At 44.5% G+C, this 20,076-nt stretch overlaps 1 protein-coding gene across 4 annotated transcripts in view; it reads left to right on the top strand.

Moving 5' to 3' along the window:
* OXSR1 (oxidative stress responsive kinase 1) overlaps positions 1 to 16,643 on the top strand; it is a 93,175-nt gene extending 76,532 nt beyond the window's left edge. Inside the window, exons 10-18 of one of the 4 annotated variants that reach the window (XM_086467383.1) lie at positions 1,569 to 1,634; positions 1,889 to 2,011; positions 6,143 to 6,178; positions 7,911 to 8,054; positions 10,629 to 10,702; positions 11,642 to 11,694; positions 12,072 to 12,140; positions 13,005 to 13,069; positions 13,968 to 16,643. In XM_086467383.1, the coding sequence (XP_086323509.1) occupies positions 1,569 to 1,634; positions 1,889 to 2,011; positions 6,143 to 6,178; positions 7,911 to 8,054; positions 10,629 to 10,702; positions 11,642 to 11,694; positions 12,072 to 12,140; positions 13,005 to 13,069; positions 13,968 to 14,042 (705 nt within the window). In that variant the 3' untranslated portion in view covers positions 14,043 to 16,643. Of the gene's footprint in view, positions 1 to 1,568; positions 1,635 to 1,888; positions 2,012 to 6,142; positions 6,179 to 7,910; positions 8,079 to 10,628; positions 10,703 to 11,641; positions 11,695 to 12,071; positions 12,141 to 13,004; positions 13,070 to 13,967 lie in introns of all 4 variants that reach the window. The other 3 variants (XM_086467382.1, XM_086467384.1, XM_086467381.1) reach the window with 3 other exon arrangements.
* The last annotated feature ends 3,433 nt before the right edge of the window (positions 16,644 to 20,076 follow it).

Genomic DNA, 20,076 nt, shown 5'->3' with positions numbered 1-20,076 from the left:
ATCTGATACCGGGGATAGCACAGCAGCATCACCAATTAATCAAAGTAGTTTTCAGCTCCCAGATTAAGATGCTTAAATGGCAGTAGCCACATGTAGGTATCTATACGGGAGCTGGATGTCCCATTAAAGTTGACAGCCATCTAGCAAGTGTGGTCAAGGAAGCCTAGAGAGTCATCCAGTTTATGAAATGTAGGAGTTTGCTTTAGGGCAAGTTTACTTGATGTCTGGACTCTTGACAATATTAACTAGGTTTTCATTGTCCGTGATGGGACTTTAGGCAACTGAATAGTCTGCATCTGTATACTGGATGCGCACTTGGTGTCCAAAGTGACAAGATGGTTTACACATTGCTGACCTTTCTCCGTTTGCCTATGCGAGTTCTGGTTCATGTTGTACTTCATTGTGTGTAAAATCTCCTTCATGCTTTCATTAAGCTGCTGCAAAGTAACATATTGGCATATGTGATGATAGAAAATTAACATTATTGTAAGTGAGGCAATACTTAAACCGGCACCCGGAGTGAAAACGTGTGCTAGTTCACACTCGGTGTTAAATTTACTTTCATACATCAGCCACTGCCAAACTGCCAGCTGTAACTTGAGGACGGAAGAGCCCAACTTCTGTACATCTATATTGAACCATATATTTAAATACAGTCTATGTCATGTAAAAGTGTGTTTTGATAATGCTGAGAGCCACTTGCCGGGAAGTGACGGCCTGTGTCCTGAGGCTCTCCATCCTGCACGCAACAACAGGGGAGTTCTGGGAGCACTTCAGGGGCAGAGAGGGCAGGGCTGTCCAACGCCACTCGTGTGCTGGGGAATACCCAGCCAGATCCCAGTGCTGATGCCTGGGAGCTTGCCTGGCCTTCCTCCCCTGCAGTTTGGCGGATGGAAAACTGTATGCTCAGGATCCCCCATGTTAACCAGTCCGGTGTGGCTTGCTGGAGAAGAAAGTTAATACACTAGGGCATCACAGCAGTTTCGCAATATTTAATCTGTTGTGATCACTGCATTTACTTCCTCTCTAAACGTCATAGGTGCTGTACGTTTTTTCAGCCACTTTCAATCCCGCTGCCCCAATTCCCTGGTCTTGTCACTCCAGCATAGAGGGGTTCCTGCATCCCAGCCTGCCTGACATCTGAGGCTTGCCTTTGACAGTTGGACAGGCATAAATTTAGGGGTAAGATAAAGCCAAGGGGCTGGATCCAGGTGGTGTCGTATCTGCGAGTGGAAGAGTGCCAACTGTCTCAGCAGGGTATCAGATGCTGCAGTGTAATAAGTGTGTTCCCCAGTAAATCAGGCAGAATAATGTACAACTCCTTGATTGTTAATTCTATATCATTTTGCATAGGGAAAGTGTTACCACTAACTGAAAAGGTAATTGGGGTGAAGCATCATGTACTGTAGTCCAAAGGAAGAAGGTGGTTGATGTCTTTGGGGGAATGGGGATGAAACATGTATAACGCTTTCTGCTAGAAATAGCTTAACAGTTTCTTGATCAGAGACACTGAAGGAATGAAATGGTGTTTTCAGCAATGCGAATGTTTGGTATTCTTTCTTTTGTAGAATAAAGAATTTTTACAAGAGAAGATGTTGCAGAGAGCACCAACAATCACTGAAAGATCCAAAAAGGTACTGAAAACTTCCTGGACTCTTGCTGTTACAGTCATACTAGGTTTTTATGCTTGTGTTCACATTTTTAATGATAATTGCTGTAGTACGGCATTTTTCTAGATACTGAGCTAGACGTTTCAATAAAATACTCAAGCACCCTGCCAGGTGATGCAACCTGAAGGTGTTCTTGTGCTATTCCTTCTAAAAAAAAAAAAAAAATCAGCTGTGGAACTGTGTGCTTGACAGAAGTTCACTGTCTTTGTGCTGAGCAGGTCCGGAGAGTCCCAGGTTCCAGTGGACGTCTTCATAAGACTGAAGATGGTGGCTGGGAATGGAGTGATGATGAACTAGATGAAGAAAGTGAGGAAGGCAGAGCAGCAATTTCACAGCTCAGGGTGGGTCTTCAAACTCTGATGGCTCTACTGTCTCTGTTCTGTTTTCTAACTGTGGTATGTCTAAATATCCCTGGGAAGTATGTGGCCTTGTTTTAAGTATGATATGCAGTAAGTTAGAATCCCTCCCCTTGAGTGTGTAGCCAAACCAGAGAGAGCAGACTATAAGTTGAAGAGATTGTATTGATCTCTCTTCTGTCGTTGTTCTGGGGCACAGCTGGTCTCATTCAGGGTTATTGAACATAATTTGGAACATGAATTCAGACGGTCTGCTCCCAGCTTAGCATACTAATTCCCTTGAACTAGGATATTCTCATTGTTTTTAAGGGTGCTGACTGTTTGAGGTGCTTTCTTCTGGAAATGTCAGGAGAGGTTTTGTCCTACTGTTCTCTCCAGGATGGAGCTGAAATCAACAGGGCCTGGGCTTATGGCTGATACCTGAAACACATAGGGCCTGGTTCTGTCCCCTCAGTTACACTGAAATCGATTAGTCCTAGTAGAAAATGTTACAGCATCTCTGAAGTCTCGAGGAGTAATTAGTCTAGCTCTCAAAAATCCTCTGGGAAACACCACCTTCCCCTCTCCTTAACCCCCCGAATCACAGAGGAGTAATGGGTAATGATCAACTGAAAGATCACAGTACTTTTCCAGATTGTCTTCCTTCCAGTAGTCAGCAGTGTGGGTTTTGACAGTATTGGCTTGCCCGTTCCCTTTTCACTGCAGCAGGTAGCTTGAAGTGGACTATGTGTTTTAATCGTTCTGTAGTTGAATTAGTGAGACAGTGAAGGATTTTTAGAGGAAGCTTTTCAATATGAAAGGGGAAAAAAAAAGAAGCAGTATTTGTTTGAAGCATTTATCCCTTTGCAACTTTAACTTTTCTCATTTCTTTCGTTGGTCTTCTGCTGATGTTCTGTATAGACACTTAAATATTAAATGTAAGATTTTGCATCTTTTTAGCACCCTTTGACATGCTTGGGTTTTTAAAGGCCACTATTGATACAGTAATTCCATACTTCGTGGCAACAACTATTGTGGCTTTTTAAGGAGCTTCCTATATCCAGCTTCATATTACATGGTCACGGAGGATCTCTTGGTACCAGGTGGCTACTCCTGACATTCTGGATGTTTTATGAGCTGAAAACTTCTAAATTCCTTTTGTAGGTTAAAATATAATCAGATTTTAGGAGGCAATATTGTAAAAGACCCTAACTCTATTTTGGAGATTATTTAGAACTTGTTCTATCTTGTCTCTAAGCTCAGGGTGCTATGACTTAACACTGCTCACTGTGTTTGTAACAGTACTTGTTTCATTCCTCTTATGCAGGCAAAAAAAAAAGGCAGATTGACAAATATGTTTGCAAGCTGCTTTTTAAGCCAGTTTATTTTTCTTGGAGCTTTGGCATATTTCCTTGTGTTGCTGTCTATTCTGATCGCTGTAATTTGGGCTAAGCTTGGCCTTTGCTGCTAGGCCTTCTGTTCAAGAAACCTTTAGGATGGGTGTTGGAGCAGTAGGTCTCAATTCAGTTACCTAAGCGTAGATGTATGTTGCCATTTCGGATGCAGCCCATATAGGTATCATGCAGAACTTTGGGAGACCTGTACCATTCTGGAGGTCAGGAAGGGCACCGTGGATGGCATCTTAGACCTCACTACATGTCTGTCCAGGGGCTTGAATCCTGCCCTGGGTGTCTTTCCCTCTACACAGCTTTTGGGCCATTTTCTTCTGTTCGAAGATGGAAGGGTAGGAACGCCTGTGCACCTCTTGCATTTGATCCCTTTTCAAGCAGTCAAGACTTGTAACCAGACTGCCAATGCTTGCCACGAATAGGGTGGTGTTACTGAGGACTAGTGTTTATGCTGTGGTTTTGGCCGTGTTTCAAACACAGGGTGTAAATTCCACCTGTCTGTAATTCCTCTGCAATTTTAACTAAATTATAGGATAGAATAACTTACTTTAACTAGGTGTCACCTTTTATTGCTGCCCATTGCAGTAGGGGTGTAGTAGATGATCTTTAAAGGGGCTTTCCAACCCAAACCATTCTGTGTTTCTATGATTCTGTCTGTACCTGCATTTTATTGCTGTCATTCTTTAAAGTAAAAGGATGCCTTGCAGATTGATTTTAATTTACTGAAATACTTAAGTATTAACCTGCATAAAAGCACCTACATAAATAAAGGGTGTATGTGGTTTTCTTGTCTTCACTGTACAGAAAAAATAGGGTGAATTTAATATGTAAAAAATGTATTTTACAAGTCTTTTGCTAGGACTGCACCTGAAAGCAGACAAATATTTATTGTAAACAGAGCTAGAAATATCTGCTCAGTTCGTTGAATATGGTGACTTGCTGTCTCAATGTTACCTTTTGGATATGAAGACTTACTGAACTTCATTCCTATCTGCATGTAACACCTTGAATTCAAATGAAAGCAATGTGGGCTCTTAAATCATTCGCCTTCTGTTACTCAATACATCTATGCAGTGCCACACTGTGTGGTCACATTTCACTGGTTGCTCATGTCATCTCTGATCACACAAGCAAAAATAAGCTAGAACTAATATATTTCAGCACATCCCCAGAGTCATCCTCTTTGTGCCTTAATTAGGTAAACGTCTTGTAACGTTTGTCTTGTTTCCTTTCTGTCTGTTCGTGTTTTTCCTTAGTTTACTTCTATTTGCCGTTTATCTGCGTTAGTTGTGGGGCAGGACCAGTGTTTCCATACTTGTCTGTACAGTGTCTAGCACGCTGTGGTTGTTCAGACAAGCTTCTTTTGAGTTATTCCTTGAGGCGTCCGGGTGCTCTTGGATATGAGCTTTGTGCCTGAAAGAACAGTGCTGCAGCTGTGGCCTGCAGATGTGGAGCGTGGCTGTTTATCTCTGGGAGCGATGCCATGTTTTTCATCTTGCCTGGTAACTGTCAAGTGAAGGCTGAGCATATTGAGATGGATTTCAGGCTTTACCTCTTCCTGATACTGTCTGCACATAGTCATTGTGAAGGAACTGTTCCTTGTCCTCCTGTCCAGAGGGCTTTTTGCAACTTGCTATTCTGAGAATATAAGACTTTTTAACCTTCTCTGATGGGAAGCCTCTGGATCATGTGTTACAAATTGTGCTGGTCTGCATTTGTTAAGGTAGTGGCTTTGGTTAGTGTATAAACTGATCGAAGATAGTGTCATGATGAGACTTAATGTTCTTCTGTTGAACTTGTACTGTGCTAGTTGCAACTTGTCTTAGACCATTATGTGAAGAAGATAATCTATATTAATCCCAGCATGGACTAAGCCATCCCACCTGTCTGTCTCCACATGGTAGCTGGACCTGCTAGAAGTCAAAGCTGCAGGCTCTCTTAATTGCAGGGCTTTCCTTGGTGGATTACTTGGCGATTCCTTCCTGCTCATGTAAAATAGCTAATGCATGTTATCTTTGTTTTGCTGATAAGCAAAGATTGGTCATGTTGCTTTGACTGCACTTTCCTCTCCATTCTACTGATCTGATTGTTTCACTGCTGAACTTGTGTACAGCTGTCAGTTTTCTCTCTCTCACGGAGAGCACATCATAATGCAGAGTCCAAGGCAAGGAGAGCAGACGAGAGACTTCTTTCCATAAAGCGGCACAAATAAGGCTGATTTTACCCCACACCCACCCCTCCCCAAGGTTTTGTGTGGTTTAAGCAAGTTGCTTTGCAAACTGCTTCCCTAAGTATACAAAAGGGGGTTTGTTTCCTACCAGAATTCAGCAGGGCAGATTTGTGTGACTTACCTTTTTCTGCAAGGCTTGGGTAGCTTAAAATGGATTTTGCCATCTGGGTGCACAAGTCATTTGATCCAGTCTGAGTGATCTTCAAGAGTGCTGGATTTTGCTAATGGTTAACAACGATAGCAGCTTAGGGTATTGTATGCCTCTGTGAAAACATCAACTGCAAGTTCTGAAACGTGACTGTATGTTTCTGGGTGGTGTGATACGACTAGGTTGCCAACAAATTGTGTGGTGTCCCTTTTCTTATGCATATTAATACATATATGTAACTCAAAAGCAATTATGTAGATGTCATATGTTCAATATGGTTCTGACAAGTCCTCCTGGTCAGTAAGTTTCACTGTTGTCTAGGCAATGACACCTTTTTCTCTGTTTTTCAGTCTCCCAGAGTGAAAGAACCTGTACAGAATTCGGAGGTAAGTTAGAGTTGCAAATGACTTCCTGAAAAGGCTCCTAGTTACTCCTGTTGTTTCAAGGAACATGTTTTTATTAGCCTTGAATACAATACTGTGTGAAATAGGAGCTAGTATCTAGCTGAGCTCTGCTTGAAAACCTCCCTATAAAAGGAATCATTGGCTGTGTAATGTCAAGAGGTCTTCCTGAGGTACGTTTGGTGTATGTATGTCTTTTCAACTTTACTTGCTATGCAAAACTCTGTATGTTGTAAGATAATGGATTGGTGTTCTGATTTCCTCTTAAAAGAAAAAAAAAAACCCACAACACAACAAACCACAGCTTTAAAATGTCTGGTTTGCATAGTCTAATTCACTGGTTGGAACCTATGCTCAGAACTGTGAAATAAATCTGTGGTGGAATTTGATAGCAAACAAAACTTCAGTTGCAATTTATAATCTGCCTTCACTTCTGTCCTGTGTATTTTATGTTAGGAATGTTAGTATATCTTATCTTTCAGTGATAGAGACTGCTTATCTTCTAGAGACTGTGCTCTCTTTTTTTTGCCTACCTGTATGGAAAGATAAACAGAGCTGTTTCCTGCAAATTAGTCTTGAATTAGCCTGTCCTGTTCTTCCTTCATCTGTTTCCAAGGGTGATTATGAAGGGAGATCTTAAAAAGTACAGTTTGGGCACTGAAATTTGTCGTAAACTCTAAATTCAAAGAAAAAGCTGAAAACCAGAATCCCTTTGGCATGAATTCCCTCATTGTGATACATCCCTTAGCATATACTGTGATACATCCCTTAGCATATACTGTGATACATCCCTTAGCATATACTGTGATACATCCCTTAGCATATACTGTGATACATCCCTTAGCATATACTGTGATACATCCCTTAGCATATACTGTGAGTTGGAGGTCTGCAGCCCGGGTTTTCAATATTCAAGGTGATTTATATTTTCTCCAACTTAAAGTTGGAGGGCACACTGAAGAAGTGCTGTCAAGCTTACAGTTTGTTGGTTACTGTGCCAAAATGAGTTTCTCTGTTCTGATTGACACAGGAGGTAAAAAATGTTAAACTGCCATTTAGCTCTCTCCCCCTCCCCCCATTAATTGCATATGATATTTTTTGCAAGGGACTAACTTTAAGTCTAATCCTAAACAGTCTGGTCTCGTGAGTTTTGAAGAACTCCAAATTCACTTTTCAGTTGAATATCCAGATTGCTCCGACTCTGACACTTGTTTTACGAATGGGTAAACTGTCCCTAGTTATCTTAATGCTTTGCTGGGCTGTGTTCTCTGAAAGGAGCTACAACCCAAAGCAGAGTTGCTCTGCTATGACTGCATGGCTGCTTAGAAATAGGAGTAGGACTCGGATTCCGAGAAAGGGGAGAAACTAAAGGGTAGATGCACTTGTCCGGGCTAGGATGTGATCTGCGTGCATCCAGCCTTGCTAGCTGCAGGGTGTAACTTTTGTCCAAGATCCACAGTCATGCTGCCTTGGTTTCTTACTGTTCTTTACTGGTGAGTAAAACTTGCAAATGTCAGGGTAGAAGCGGGCCCTGGACATAAGGAGACATTAAACCCCTCGAACGCCGACTTGGGATCAGTGTTAGTGTCTTGGAGGTCTCCTTGGCATTGAACTTCTCCAAGTGATTTATGGGGCAAACAAGCACTTTTTGGCAAGCTGGTGCTTGAGTTAGAACTCTCAAGTTCCTTTTCTCATTAAAATGCCTCTTTACTTGCAGCTATTCCCATCAGCTGAACCTCCAGGTCCTTCACTCAGTGCTCCAGCACAGGCACCTACTCAACTACCTCAGGCTGCAGGACAAGTACCTGCACAACCTCAAACTGCTGTACCTCCACCTAGTCAGGCTACTCCAGCAGCCCCAGCAGTAGCCCCAGCAGCAGCCCAGGTAAGATCGGAAACCCTTTGTACCAGCTTTCAGCTTTGCACTTAGCTGTTCTTTTCCAGACATGCTAGAATGATCCGAAACCATGAAAATTGCTTGTCTGGAGTTGATTTGGTGCTGCTGCTTATGCAGAAGTGGCAGCTGGCCTGGTGGCTTGCAAAAGGAAGACAGTCAATGTGCGTGTGGCAGTTTTTCATTCTTACTCTGTGGGTGAGCAGTGACTTTTTATGCCGTTTAGGGAGTGGACTCCAGCTTGAGGGAAGGTTAAAGGTAAGTAAAAAGGGAGAGTCTTATTTAAGTGCAGCTGCTTGTTCCTGGTAGTTAAGGTGCAGCACAAGCAGGCTCTGATTGTGTGTCTCAGTATCAATAGCATCTGTGGGATAAGAGTGGAGAGAAAAGCGACAGGAAGAAACTAGAATGTGTAAGTTCGTCAGACTTCAGAAGAGAGACAGGAGGCCTAGGTTAAGACTGTCCTTGTCACAGTCAGAAATTGTGGAGAAACTCCATCTTGGGGAAGCTCTGAACCTTTTGGTGATTTCAAACGCTTCCATTTCAAGCAGAGAGGGGAGAATGGACCTTTGAGGGGGAAGTAGAGTGAAAGTTTGACAAGTTTGTGTTTAATTCTTAGCTACGTCACCTTGAAGTCTAGGATATAGGTCAGATAGGCAGGCATAGCAAAGTCAGGAAAGCAAGCCCTGACTTGTGTTAAAAAGAAAAATGGCCAACCCAAATCATTACTGAGACATTGGAACATGTCTCGTGGTTTGCTGGAGTGAAGCACTGCAGAGCTTGCCAGACTCCTGAATGATGGCACCTCTTTTTTTATAAAAGACACTGAAGTTCATATTTGTTGGTGGGGAGAGGCCGTCACTGTTGGAGGGGGCCAAGCTACCATCACCCTTTGGCAGACCCAAGGGGAAGAAAACTTGGCAGTGTTGGTGAGAAAAATATCTTTTAGACTTACTCCTTCCTAGAAATGTTTCATTATTTTTATTTTAAAGACCGTAGAAAGATACGTTTATCACTTCACTGCAGTCAGCTCATGTTCCTGTTTACAGAATCGTTAAAGACCTTGCATTAGTCATTAAACAAAAATAGTGGAGTTGGGGTCTGACATGTTCTTGGCTACATTAAAAGTAGCTTTAATACTTAAATCTTAAATCAAACCCCTTCGAATCTCTTGAAAAAGGGCCAGTGTTTAATCCCTGAATTTTATGCAGCAGTTGAAACACCAGCAGCAGTGAAGGCCAAGACTCTCAGTTCGGTAAAATGAAGTAGCAGTGTTGGTCTCAGTGAAAGTGTTTTGGTTTGCACTAGCAGAGTATCTCGCTCCCTGCCACTAGTGCCCAATAGCTTACTTGTTGGTAGCTTGTCCTGAGGTGAACTTCATACCTTTGTGTCAGTGTGGTGTTCTTTATAGCTCTTTGTGTCACTGTGTTCTTCTCTATAGCTCTCTTTTGTCAATATGTTCGTCTTTACAGCTCTTTGTGTCGGTGTGTTATTCTTTATAGATCTCCTCCGGTTCTTGTAGCTTGCTGGTTACTGTTTTGCAGACCTCTGGGCTTCTCTATGAACCCGTGTTTGTTTTCACTGACCTGGTAAAGATTTCAGCTTCAACAGAAACAAGATTGTGATCAGAAGCCCTGAGCTGCATTGCTAGCAGAAGAGCACCAATGAGTAAAATACTAGTCTTAAACAAAGGGTTACTTTTTTCTCTCCTGAAAAAGCAAGTAATCTAGGTGAAAAAACTTGGTCAAGAGTTCCAGGCTTAAATTATCGGCCTAGTTGTGTCTGTCTTGTTGCGGACTAGAAATCCCTGCCTCAGTATGTGCAGTACAGATGACTTGTGCAGTGGAAGAGTGACCAACCCTTGTTTGTTTTGTTTGTGGGGTTTTTGGTGGATTGTGTTTAACAGCTAGCCCTTTACTGGAGACACCACAAGTGTTATAAAGATGGACACCTCCTGGATCTTTTGTACTGGAAATCTGCTGCTGACCAATATAAAATGCTTTGGTTACACGTTCCAATAATTACTCAGGAGTAATTTAGAAGTGAAAATAGGCAGCTGTAACATTGCTGAGATGCTCTTAAAGCCTTTGATTTCACAAAAAAGTAACTGGAAAGTATATGCTAATCTGCCAATTAAATTATTTCCTAGGTACTCTTCACAATCGTATCAGTTTAAATCAGTTGCTTGGGGCAGGGATTAAAACACAGGAGGTCTCGAAGCTGTCATGAATGCCCAAAATCCTGAAGTTCTGATGCGAAGCAAGCAGCCTTTCTACATTTAGCACTTCTTCTGAAGTCCCCTGCCGTTTTGGCATTTCTCAAAGTTGGGTAGCTTTTACTCTTCTCCAGATGATTGCAGAGAGAACCTCCTGGGTTACTCTTTAAGCATAAAGTTCTCCTGTTTCATTAGTCTGTTGTCTTTTTTCACTGTAGTGTCATGATTCCAATGGTGAGTTTATTTGTAGTTGATCAAGGTTCTCTCTAGTTTTAAAACCAGAGAAAGGAAGTGCTAGTGGTCTCTAAAATAATGTAATCTTATTGCAGGCCCCACCTGCTCCTGCTGCAGCTCCGGTACAGGAAGATACGAAAGTCCCCATCAGCCTTGTACTAAGGTTAAGGTAAGGACACAAAACTAACCTGTTCTGTCGAAGTGAGCCTTAGCAGAGAGGGACACAGGAAGACTTGTGTGGTGCATCTTGCCATCTGCTTCTTCATTAAAAGGGCAGTGGTTATATGTTGTTTGTCAGCTTGGGTTTCATCCACCCTTCTGAAACTGAGACCCGGAGAAGTGGTTTCTCATCCACTTCAGTTTGGCAAGAGCTGTAGACTGAAAGAATATTTGTATAAATATTCCTAAACTTTAGCAGGGTGGGAAGGAGGAATTAGCTGGGTTCCCTGAAGGGGATCAGGGATCCAGGGGTTCTGGTCTTCAGCCGGGCCATCTTCCTATTCAGGCACAACTGCAGACTTCAGCCAGTTCTGAGAGTGAAGAGCTGTTACCCAATTCAAGGATTCTGGTCTGTGTCCCTAGAAGTAGGCAGAAAAAGGCTTGTAAGCACATTTTTCTGTTGTTACACACGTTGATGCTCCTCATTTAAGGAACCTGCCTCTCATCTCTGTAGGCATCTTGGTTGTTGATAGGCATCGGACTGGGACTTCCGAGCGTCACCTCCTAGTCATTCCTAGACAGTTGCATAGTGTGTGTGCATCTGCAGTCAGTGAGTGCTTCCTTCCTCTGAAGGATGTGCTCTGAGGACGTACTGCTGACAGTCAGGAGCTGCTGAGACAGTGGAACAAGTGGCCTCGTACCAGAGAGGTGGCACTCGCTTATCCTGGACTTTAGCCCGCTCAGGCTCCCTCAGGTTGAGAGGCAGACTGTGCCGAGAGCCCTACTTCCAGGCGGATGCACACCTGAGTGATTAGTTTCTGCCTTTTCAGGGGGAAGGGTGCAATGAATCCACTTCAGAGGCTGATTAGTCAGTGACAGCGCTTTCTTCTGGGCACTGATCAGTGCACGGAAATGGTCTCGTCTATATAAGATTCTCTTCTTTCCACAGGAATTCAAAAAAAGAGCTCAATGATATTCGATTTGAGTTTACCCCAGGGAGAGGTGAGTTGGTGGGAAATTCCAGTGTGTGACGGTGGTTTTGTGTTCGGTGTTGTGCAGTTGTGTGTGTGGAAACCCTGTTTGGGTGTCTGTCCACAGTGCCTTCCTCAAGGGCTTGCCTTACTGGGCTTGGAGCACTGCTGTTAAGACCCTTCTTGTAAAACTATTTGTGGGTATGACCAAAGCACAGCCCTTCTATGACTTCTGACTCTGAGTTTGACAGCATAGCTCAGAGCTGTCTGGCTGCATCTGCTGTACACCCTAATATCCATCTTTTGCTCTTTGGTTCGTACAAGCTCCTGTAGGTTTCTATGTGATGCCTTCGTGAGCTGGACAGTTTCTGTTGTGTGGTGACTGGCTCTTGGGTTTCTCCCCAACAGATACTGCTGATGGTGTGTCTCAAGAACTCATTTCAGCAGGTCTTGTTGATGGCAGAGATCTGGTAATAGGTAATTATGTATTATTTTTTTTCTGCTCTAACCATTTCAGTCGTTTTTTGCATGTTTAAAATGACCCAATTAGTGGGGATCAACTAGGAGAGTTTGCTGTGGCCTTGGTTCTCTACCCCAGTGGCTCTGCTGTTAACTCTGGTGACAGTTCTGTGCCATACATTTAGGCAACCCCCCAGTCCACAAGGATATGATCTGGTTGGAAACATGATGAAGCAAATGTTCCTTGTAGTGCAAAATGAAGGCTAATCGATGCATTAGCTAAACCATTATCATCTGACACGCATGCGTTGCCAAACTGCTGCACAAGCCTGTGCTGCTCACAGGTCCTGTGCAAGAGAGGTCTGGGACTGGAATCGGCCAGGCTTTTGGGTTTGAAGTGGGGCTGGGGAAGGAAGGGTGAAGTGCACATGTCGTATGGGGATGAACGGCCACCTCTAGCAACAGTTTGCTAAATAAACGTGTCCTTCTGTGCAGCAGGTGAGGCTTTTAAGCTGTCAGCACGGCCTGTTTTGACTATAGCGATCAAAACTGTTCCTTGTACACAGGCTGCAACATCTGGAAAGGCTGCTGGTGCAAAATGAACTGGATTTCCAGGTGCAGTTCATTGCTGCTAATCCCACCACATCCAGGAAAAAATAACTACCTCTGAAAAAGCAGCATAGTAACAAATGCCAGCATTTTCAGAGTTTAAAGCTTTAGATTTAAGTAGCTTGAGTCTAATTGGGACCTAAACTTTTTTTTACCATTTTAAGAAGTTCTAAGTTTGAGTACTAGAAAGCGGCCTAATGAGTTTGGGATGTTTTTTCTCTAGCTTGTCCTCTAATATTTGCCCATTTTCTTTGTCTGTGTGTGTGATTTCAGTTGCAGCTAATTTGCAGAAAATTGTGGAAGAGCCCCAAGCAAACAGATCCGTCACTTTCAAACTGGTATTTATTCCTGTTCCCTAATTGAACAAGTTGTCGCTTGCAAAGAGAAGGCATTGCATATAGATGCCTGTGATGCCTGCTGCAGGCATCTAATGTACGCCCTCTAAATCCTCCCTTCTTTCCCAAAGCTTCCTCCTGGTTGTCTAACAGTAGGCAATGCAGGCTCCCTGCTTGTGTCCTCTGAGCAGCACCTGGGTTAAACAAGTGTGAGGTCATGTGCTAAAACATTCCTTTCTCCTGGCTAAGGAGCGTATCAAAATGTTACAAAAGGGTATTTTCTCTACTCTTGCCCAGAAAGGGCAGAAATACTTCAGGGCAGGTAAGTGGGCTGAGAAATGCCGTGGACTCCGTTCTTGGATGATGAGAGTGGAGGGGGGTCCAGATACATTGCCTCTGAGGAGGAAAGGAATGAAAAAAGAGTGGAGGGTAAAAGAACAGAGCCAAAACTAAGATGATGATCAGGAGAGGAGAAAGAATGGCGGGTGAATCCTTCAGAGGTGGTGAAATTCAGAGGTAGTTGTAGTGGCAAAGTGAAGGTTGTAACCAGTTTGTTGGTAGTGAAGCAGTAAGTGCCATTATTTTTGACTCCTTACAGAAAGAGTTTTCACTTGTTTTGCCCCACTTAGTGCACATAGCCCTAGTCAGAGCAGACGTTGGCAAAACTTCAGTCCCAGCCCTTCCTAGCTTCAAAAAAAAAAAAAAGGTGGGGGGCAAAAAAAAAAGCGCTCAATTTTAACTTTGGGTAGTGTGAGCTGCTGAATAAAGTGCAAAGCTGTCCTGTGACTGCTCCCTCCCCAGGCTGTGTCTGATAGAGGTGGTTGTGATGCGTAGCACGGTACGTATCGGAGGGTAGAGCGTGTGTGTGTTGCTATTTGGATCTCTGTTCCTTGTGTTTCAGGCGTCCGGTGTCGAAGGCTCAGATATTCCTGACGATGGCAAACTTATAGGATTTGCACAGCTCAGCATCAGCTAAACAATGGTCCCAGGAGATGTTTCCCAACTGAGAACCCACATGTGCATATTCGTAATGCTTCTGTTAGCCTAAAAAAAAAAAAACCAACCAACCACTACTGCCAAAGAATTGAACTACAGCCCCCTTCCTAGAAGCTTTAACATTTTCCTTAATAGGATCACAAACCTTCCTGAAATTACCGATGGCGTTTACACCTTTTGTAAACAAGTCTCATGTTTTTGTATCTGTCATCTCAAACATGCAGATCCAACACATCATTGCCTGCATGTTCATTTTATTATTGCCTTACTTTAAAGAAAAATACTACTGAGTACGAAGCAGGGGGTTCCACTGCTCTGATGATCTTGCCTAAATGTTTGCTTACATGTGGTTTCATTTTTTTTCACTTGCTATTTTTGCACAAGTTTTAATACCGAACGGATGTTTTTGTTCTTTACCTGCTTCTCCTATCTGAAACACCAATGTACATGTTGTTTGGGTCACCTGGAGTGCTGAGAAATCTGCTTCTCTTCGGCTGTGTTTAAAACTGCTGGTTTGAATGCTTGCATCTGCGAAAGCAAGCCAAGTCTTAACCCATGGGAGGGAGAGCCGCCTTCCCTTGTGTTTGTGTTTGAGAAGTTCCTTGATTTTGAGGTGTTAGAAGTCAGCTTCCCTTTGTAAACTGCCTTAATTATTATTTTTTTTTACCATTTTGGTTCTCTCCACATGAGTGCCAGGCGTGGCATGAGGGCTGAACCTTTTAATTTTCATTAAGCAGTCCTTCCTCAAAACGTCTTTTCATTCTGCATCTTAGATGTAGTTCTTGAAGCAGACCAATGAGGCAATCACAGTCTGGAAAGTGGTCTTTCAGGTGATCAACAAAATATTCATGGTCAGAGGGAGAGGAGATCTGTGTCACTCTGCATTTGGAAAAGATGCACTTCAAACTGTTCCTGAAACCCAGTCTGTTTTGCCGGGCTGCGTGAGTCCTCCCGACGTGTTTCCCAGTCCTTTGCAAACTGGTACCCGTGGAACCAGCCCTGTCGTGTTTTACAGCAATAAAGAATCGCCAGTAGAGTGGTAGTACTGGGCAAGTGAGCGCCGGGCTGTGCCCCTCCTGCACTAATCGCTTGGGTCGTCAGCCTTCTCGTCGGTCCGAGCCTCGACATTTGATCAGGATGTCACGGAAACCCCGTCACACGCGTATTTAGCTTTTATTTCTATGTGGTGTTGAATTTGAGTTCCTACAGGAATAATATAAATTATACTCTGAGTTTGATAAGAGACACTTGTAATGCAATATGTGAATAATAAATGGTGTTGATTTTTTTTTTCCTACTGTTTCACAGTTGGCCTTTGTAACTGCTATTGGCTCTGGAGTGTTTTCTACACAGAAATTGTAAGCCTGTAATTTAAACACACAGATGGAAACGTGTTTGGTTTCCATCAACCACAAACAATGCAGAAACAGAGTGTTAAAGCAGAATGACTGGGTTCAATTAGGACTTTTTTTTTTATTTTGTAGTCTTCAGATGAACAATCTGTATTTATATGTTGTTCTCTATGAGCAGCTGTGGAAGTTTCCTGAATTGTGCATGTTCTTTTTATACCGCCCTTCTTGCTTTTAGCCTCTAGGTGGATACTGGGTATGTCCCCATGGGCTATTTGCAGCCCCATGGCTGGTGAGGGTGAAGGGGAGGGAGAGGAGGAAGAGAGTTTGGGAGCAAGAGCCTCCCAGACTGCTGAGCAGATGCTGTCCAGAGCTCAGGAACCAGGTCCCCGATACCAGGGAGTTTGCGGTGGCTGGGTTTGGCCAAGTGTGTGTGTGTGTGTGCACGTGTGTGTGGCACCTCTGGCACTTTCTCCTGGTGTCTGACACAAAGCACTCCCTACAGCATCCCCCACCGAGCTCCTTGGCTTGGGAAGAGCAGGCTGGCAGCTCCATTTTCGTGTCACCCGATGGTTGATAGGGGTGTTTTGGAAACCCTCAGGATACAGAGACAAGGCAGGCTTGGCACAGTATTATTTTCCCTTCTGCCTGCATGCCATGGGGACCTCATTCATTTGTGTACTGGTGCTGAGAAGTTAAGACTCGAACTGCTCAAATGGAACAATGCAGTATCTATTTATTAAGTTATTCCCCACCTTCCCAAAGCCAGGACTTAGAGAGCTTGAGCTCACACTAACCCGAAGCTCCCTAGTTCTTTAATGAAGAAAATAATTAAGGAAGAAACTGATGTTTTTTTGTTCTGTAGAGCTCCACGCGTTTTGGGTAGGGATCCAGAATATTTACTTGGGCTATTACAGTTTTAGACAACTGTCTTTTCTGATGTTGTTCCAGTAAGTGCCAATGCTGTTCATAATTGTTTTCCAGTGTCATTAAGAATTTGGTTTTTGTGCAAATTTCTGATCTGAACCTGGAAGCAGGTGGTAATTTTAAGTTAGTTCCTACTTTTAAGGACAACACTCTGTTAATGAAAACGGATCCTCTTCACAACTTTGGTGTATTGTAGATTATAATGAAAGATGTAAAATATTCAGGCTTTTTTTCCTTTTTTGGACTTTGTATTTTACTGCATGTCTCTAATTTTTAATCAATAAAGAACAAATTGTCCATTGCCATGTGTTTGTGTCGTTTGTGTGTCATTGTGTTAGATGGTGTGTCTTGGGGAAGGGGTTTTTCCGAGGGGTTTCTGCATCCCCTGGGGCATTTCTGTTTGGGGCGGTGGGAGGTTTGACAACTCCCCGGGAAGACTCTGTGGGGAAGGGATGGGGATGCTCTGCAGGAGCCAGGGTGGCTCTTAGGATTGTACCCGGAGGGCATGTCTCCGGTTGAGAGGTTTGCTCCAAGCTCTGCATGCCCTGTGCAGCTGGAGATGAGCTTTCCCCTGGCCAGGAGCACCTCAGGGTGACAAAGGCTGGTACTAAAACAGGATGGTTTGTACCCTGAAAAGCGTTTGGAGCATGAACTGCACTCCCTCCTCTCCGCCTCCACAATATTTGCTCTTTCTGAATGTGAAGCTTTGGGGCAGATCTGGCCCAGGGGTCTCTGCCTTACGTTTGTAATGGAGCCAGGACTTCAAGAAAGCATGCTGATGGTGAGAGGTAGAGCCCAGGCACATCCCTGTCTCTTGTCACCCTTACAGCTCTTAGCTGGAGTGGGGCTGTTCCTCTCTGTAAGCACCAGTATCCCTTGTTCCAGCATATTCATGTGCCAGCAGTCATGGGCTGCGAGAGCGAGGAGGTTCCTGAAGTGAAAGGGCTTGTCCAAGTGTGCAGGTGATGAGACTGTTGGCAGACTGTCAGTAAACCTCTTGCCACGAGATTGAGGACACTTCTGTGACCTGGCACTGGGCCACTGCCATGGTTGTGGCAGTAGATTTGTCACGGTGAGTGCTGCAATTCCGTGTCAGTTAAATTGAGCGGGCATCTGGACAGCTTTTCCCAGTCATCGTCATCCTTTAACAGCAACCTTGGCCACAACCTTTTCGTACCATCTAATGTCAGGCAAAAGAGATGTGTCTGGTTGCAAGCAGACTGCCTGGCTCCCACTTGGAAAGTTGATTCTCTGAAACACTGCACTGGAGAAACTCTAGAGTTTCTCTTCACATCCTTCAATATTTCTTGCCCATCTTCCACGAAGGAAGGAAGTTTTCTGAAATGAAGGGAAGCGTTGCCTGAGAAGTAAAGAAGCCTTAGTCTTTCTCATGGGAGGTTGTTTTGGAGACTACCTTAATGTATGGCTTCTGTTCCCAAGGTGCTCTGCTCTGACAGCTTTCTTGACACTATTTACCCAGAGCTTAGAGGGGTTTTGTTTGAGCGAGGTCGTGGTGTCTCCGTTAACAGAAGCAGAAGGGGTCTTCCTGCTCAGAGTGGGGGAACAGAGAAGTTTCTCTAAAGCTTCAGGGACTGTCAAGGGCAAAGTGTGTGTCTTTTGGGAGGGGATAGAGGTGGTCCAGTTTCAGCCATATTCCCCAGGCCGTTTGGCTGGGGTGTACCCATCTGTGTTTGCTTAAAAATATCCATGTTCTTGCTTAAAAACAAACAAAAAAACCCACTAAAACAACAACAAAAAAGTGGTGGTCTTGGATGGTGGCACTTTCTAAGCTGCCTTTTCCATTCACTCCCCTTTCTAAGGCTCTTGGGCTTAGTTTGCCATTTTCTGGCTCTTTGTTTATCTTTAAGGTGTTCCGCTTCGCTTGCAGACCCAGAAAACTTTATCTTGGGTGAATGTAACTTCCAAGTTTAAGACATGGCATGGTAAAGGATGTTCTGGGTCACTGAATCTCATCCCCTACATCTAAGCCAACTTTTTTGCAGTCTTTTCAGTATTTGACCAAACCCCACTTAAAAAGCCCCAGTGAATTATACCCCAGTTTTGTCTCCCATCCCTGCCTTTGTAGGAAATCCTTTTATAGACATTGCAGAAGGCTTTCCATGCCACCTCAGTCCAGTGCCTTAGTCCTCCTGTGACTGAATAGTCCACCCCAGTCACCTTCATCCTTGCGTGTTTCCCTGTGTGGGTGCTCCCCACCCAGATACTCCCCATGCCTCTGGGCTTCCCTGCTCTTCTTACCGCGTCCCGATCACCTTCTCAAAGTCTCTCCTCCCAGCTGATGAATTTCCAAATGGAAAGTAACCTCCCCTGGACAGCGTGCATCCTTCCGAAATTTCTGTTTCACTTGAGGGGAATGCAGCGCGAGTACAAACCCCGGCGCAGAGCGTTGCTTTTTCTTCAAATGCGCGTGCTCATGACTGCCTAGAGCTGCAGGACTTGTCTTGGGATTAAGAACCGGTTCCATCCCCGGGGAAGCCTATCTCTGCAGATAACTGCTGCCAATGTTGGGTGCCGGGGAAATTTTGAAAGCAGTTGGTGATTTTGGGCCATTTCAGAAATGAGCAGTGCTCCATGCACTCACTGGTGGACCAGGACCTCGGCTCCATCATGGTGTGTGGCCTGAACGCCACGGAGAAGTGCAGCAGTGTCTGGGCGTACCCCTCAGACCATGAGTCCTCTGGCTCCTGCTTGTGCAGATCCAGGAGAGCCTTGACTGGTATCTGACTGACCCTCACGGTCTTCCCTGTTTAAATCATGACAGAGACAAGCGGATGAGGCTGCTCTGGGGTCCTTCTAGCATGGAGCCAGGAGACAGCCAAGGGAGATGGCAGGGTCATCCCTGGGAAAGGCTCCTGAGCTCGTGGACAAACGTGATTCTGCTTTTAGCATCCCGTCTCCTGCTGATGAAGCAGAGCCCATGGCGAACAGGGGCACCTCTTTCATCCTCCGTCTCCTAGTTGACTTGAACAGACCTAGTTCGAGTCATCCAGCACCACAGCCTGGTTCAGTGTTTGCCTGCTTTTGTCTGTCTTCGGTGCTCCCTGCTTGTGGCTGCTAAGCTGGGCTTGTCCCGGGGGCAACATCTCTCCTCTGGCTGCCAAGGGAGCTGGTATACCTCCAAGCTTAACCTGTGCAGGTGCCTTGGACAACCCAAGCAGGGCAGCCATGGTCTGGTTTTCATCACGCTTATACAATGCTTTTCCCACAGATCTGTGGGCAGGAGAAGGAGGATTCAAGTTGCTTTTGGGCACTTCTGGATGCTCTGCCTCATGGACAAGCCTCAGGCAGATGCTGTTCCTACAGCAAGGATCAGCCAAACAGAATTGGTTTCGTGTTCTCAATGGTCATTTTAAGGCAGGAAGACATTTGAGCTGGGATTTGCCAAACCTGCCTCAAGCAGCATCGCCCTTTGTCAGATATCTTCCATCCCTGTATGCCTTCCCCAAGTATTCCCTGCAAATAGCCCCCACCAGCCTGCTGGGTGGCCCAGAACTGGTGGGAAAGGTGGACATCCCATGCAGGGCTTGCTCGTGGTTGTGCAGGGAAGCTGCAAAAGATGAAGGAAAAGGAGTCTCATGTTGCCTGGCCAGCCGACTGGCCGCCCTTCTTTGTCTGCAGCTCTGCCCATCCATTATCATCACTCCCTTTATCCCCCCTGGACTTTACCCAGCTCTGCATCACGCTGGGCTGTTTTGGCCCCTCTGAACCTTGCTTTCC

The sequence above is a fragment of the Leptosomus discolor genome, chromosome 6 (genome assembly GCF_034619465.1).
Source record: "Leptosomus discolor isolate bLepDis1 chromosome 6, bLepDis1.hap2, whole genome shotgun sequence".
NCBI lineage: Eukaryota > Metazoa > Chordata > Aves > Leptosomiformes > Leptosomidae > Leptosomus > Leptosomus discolor.
Note: the sequence above shows the minus strand (reverse complement) of the source record. Positions and strands in the feature narration are given on the sequence as shown.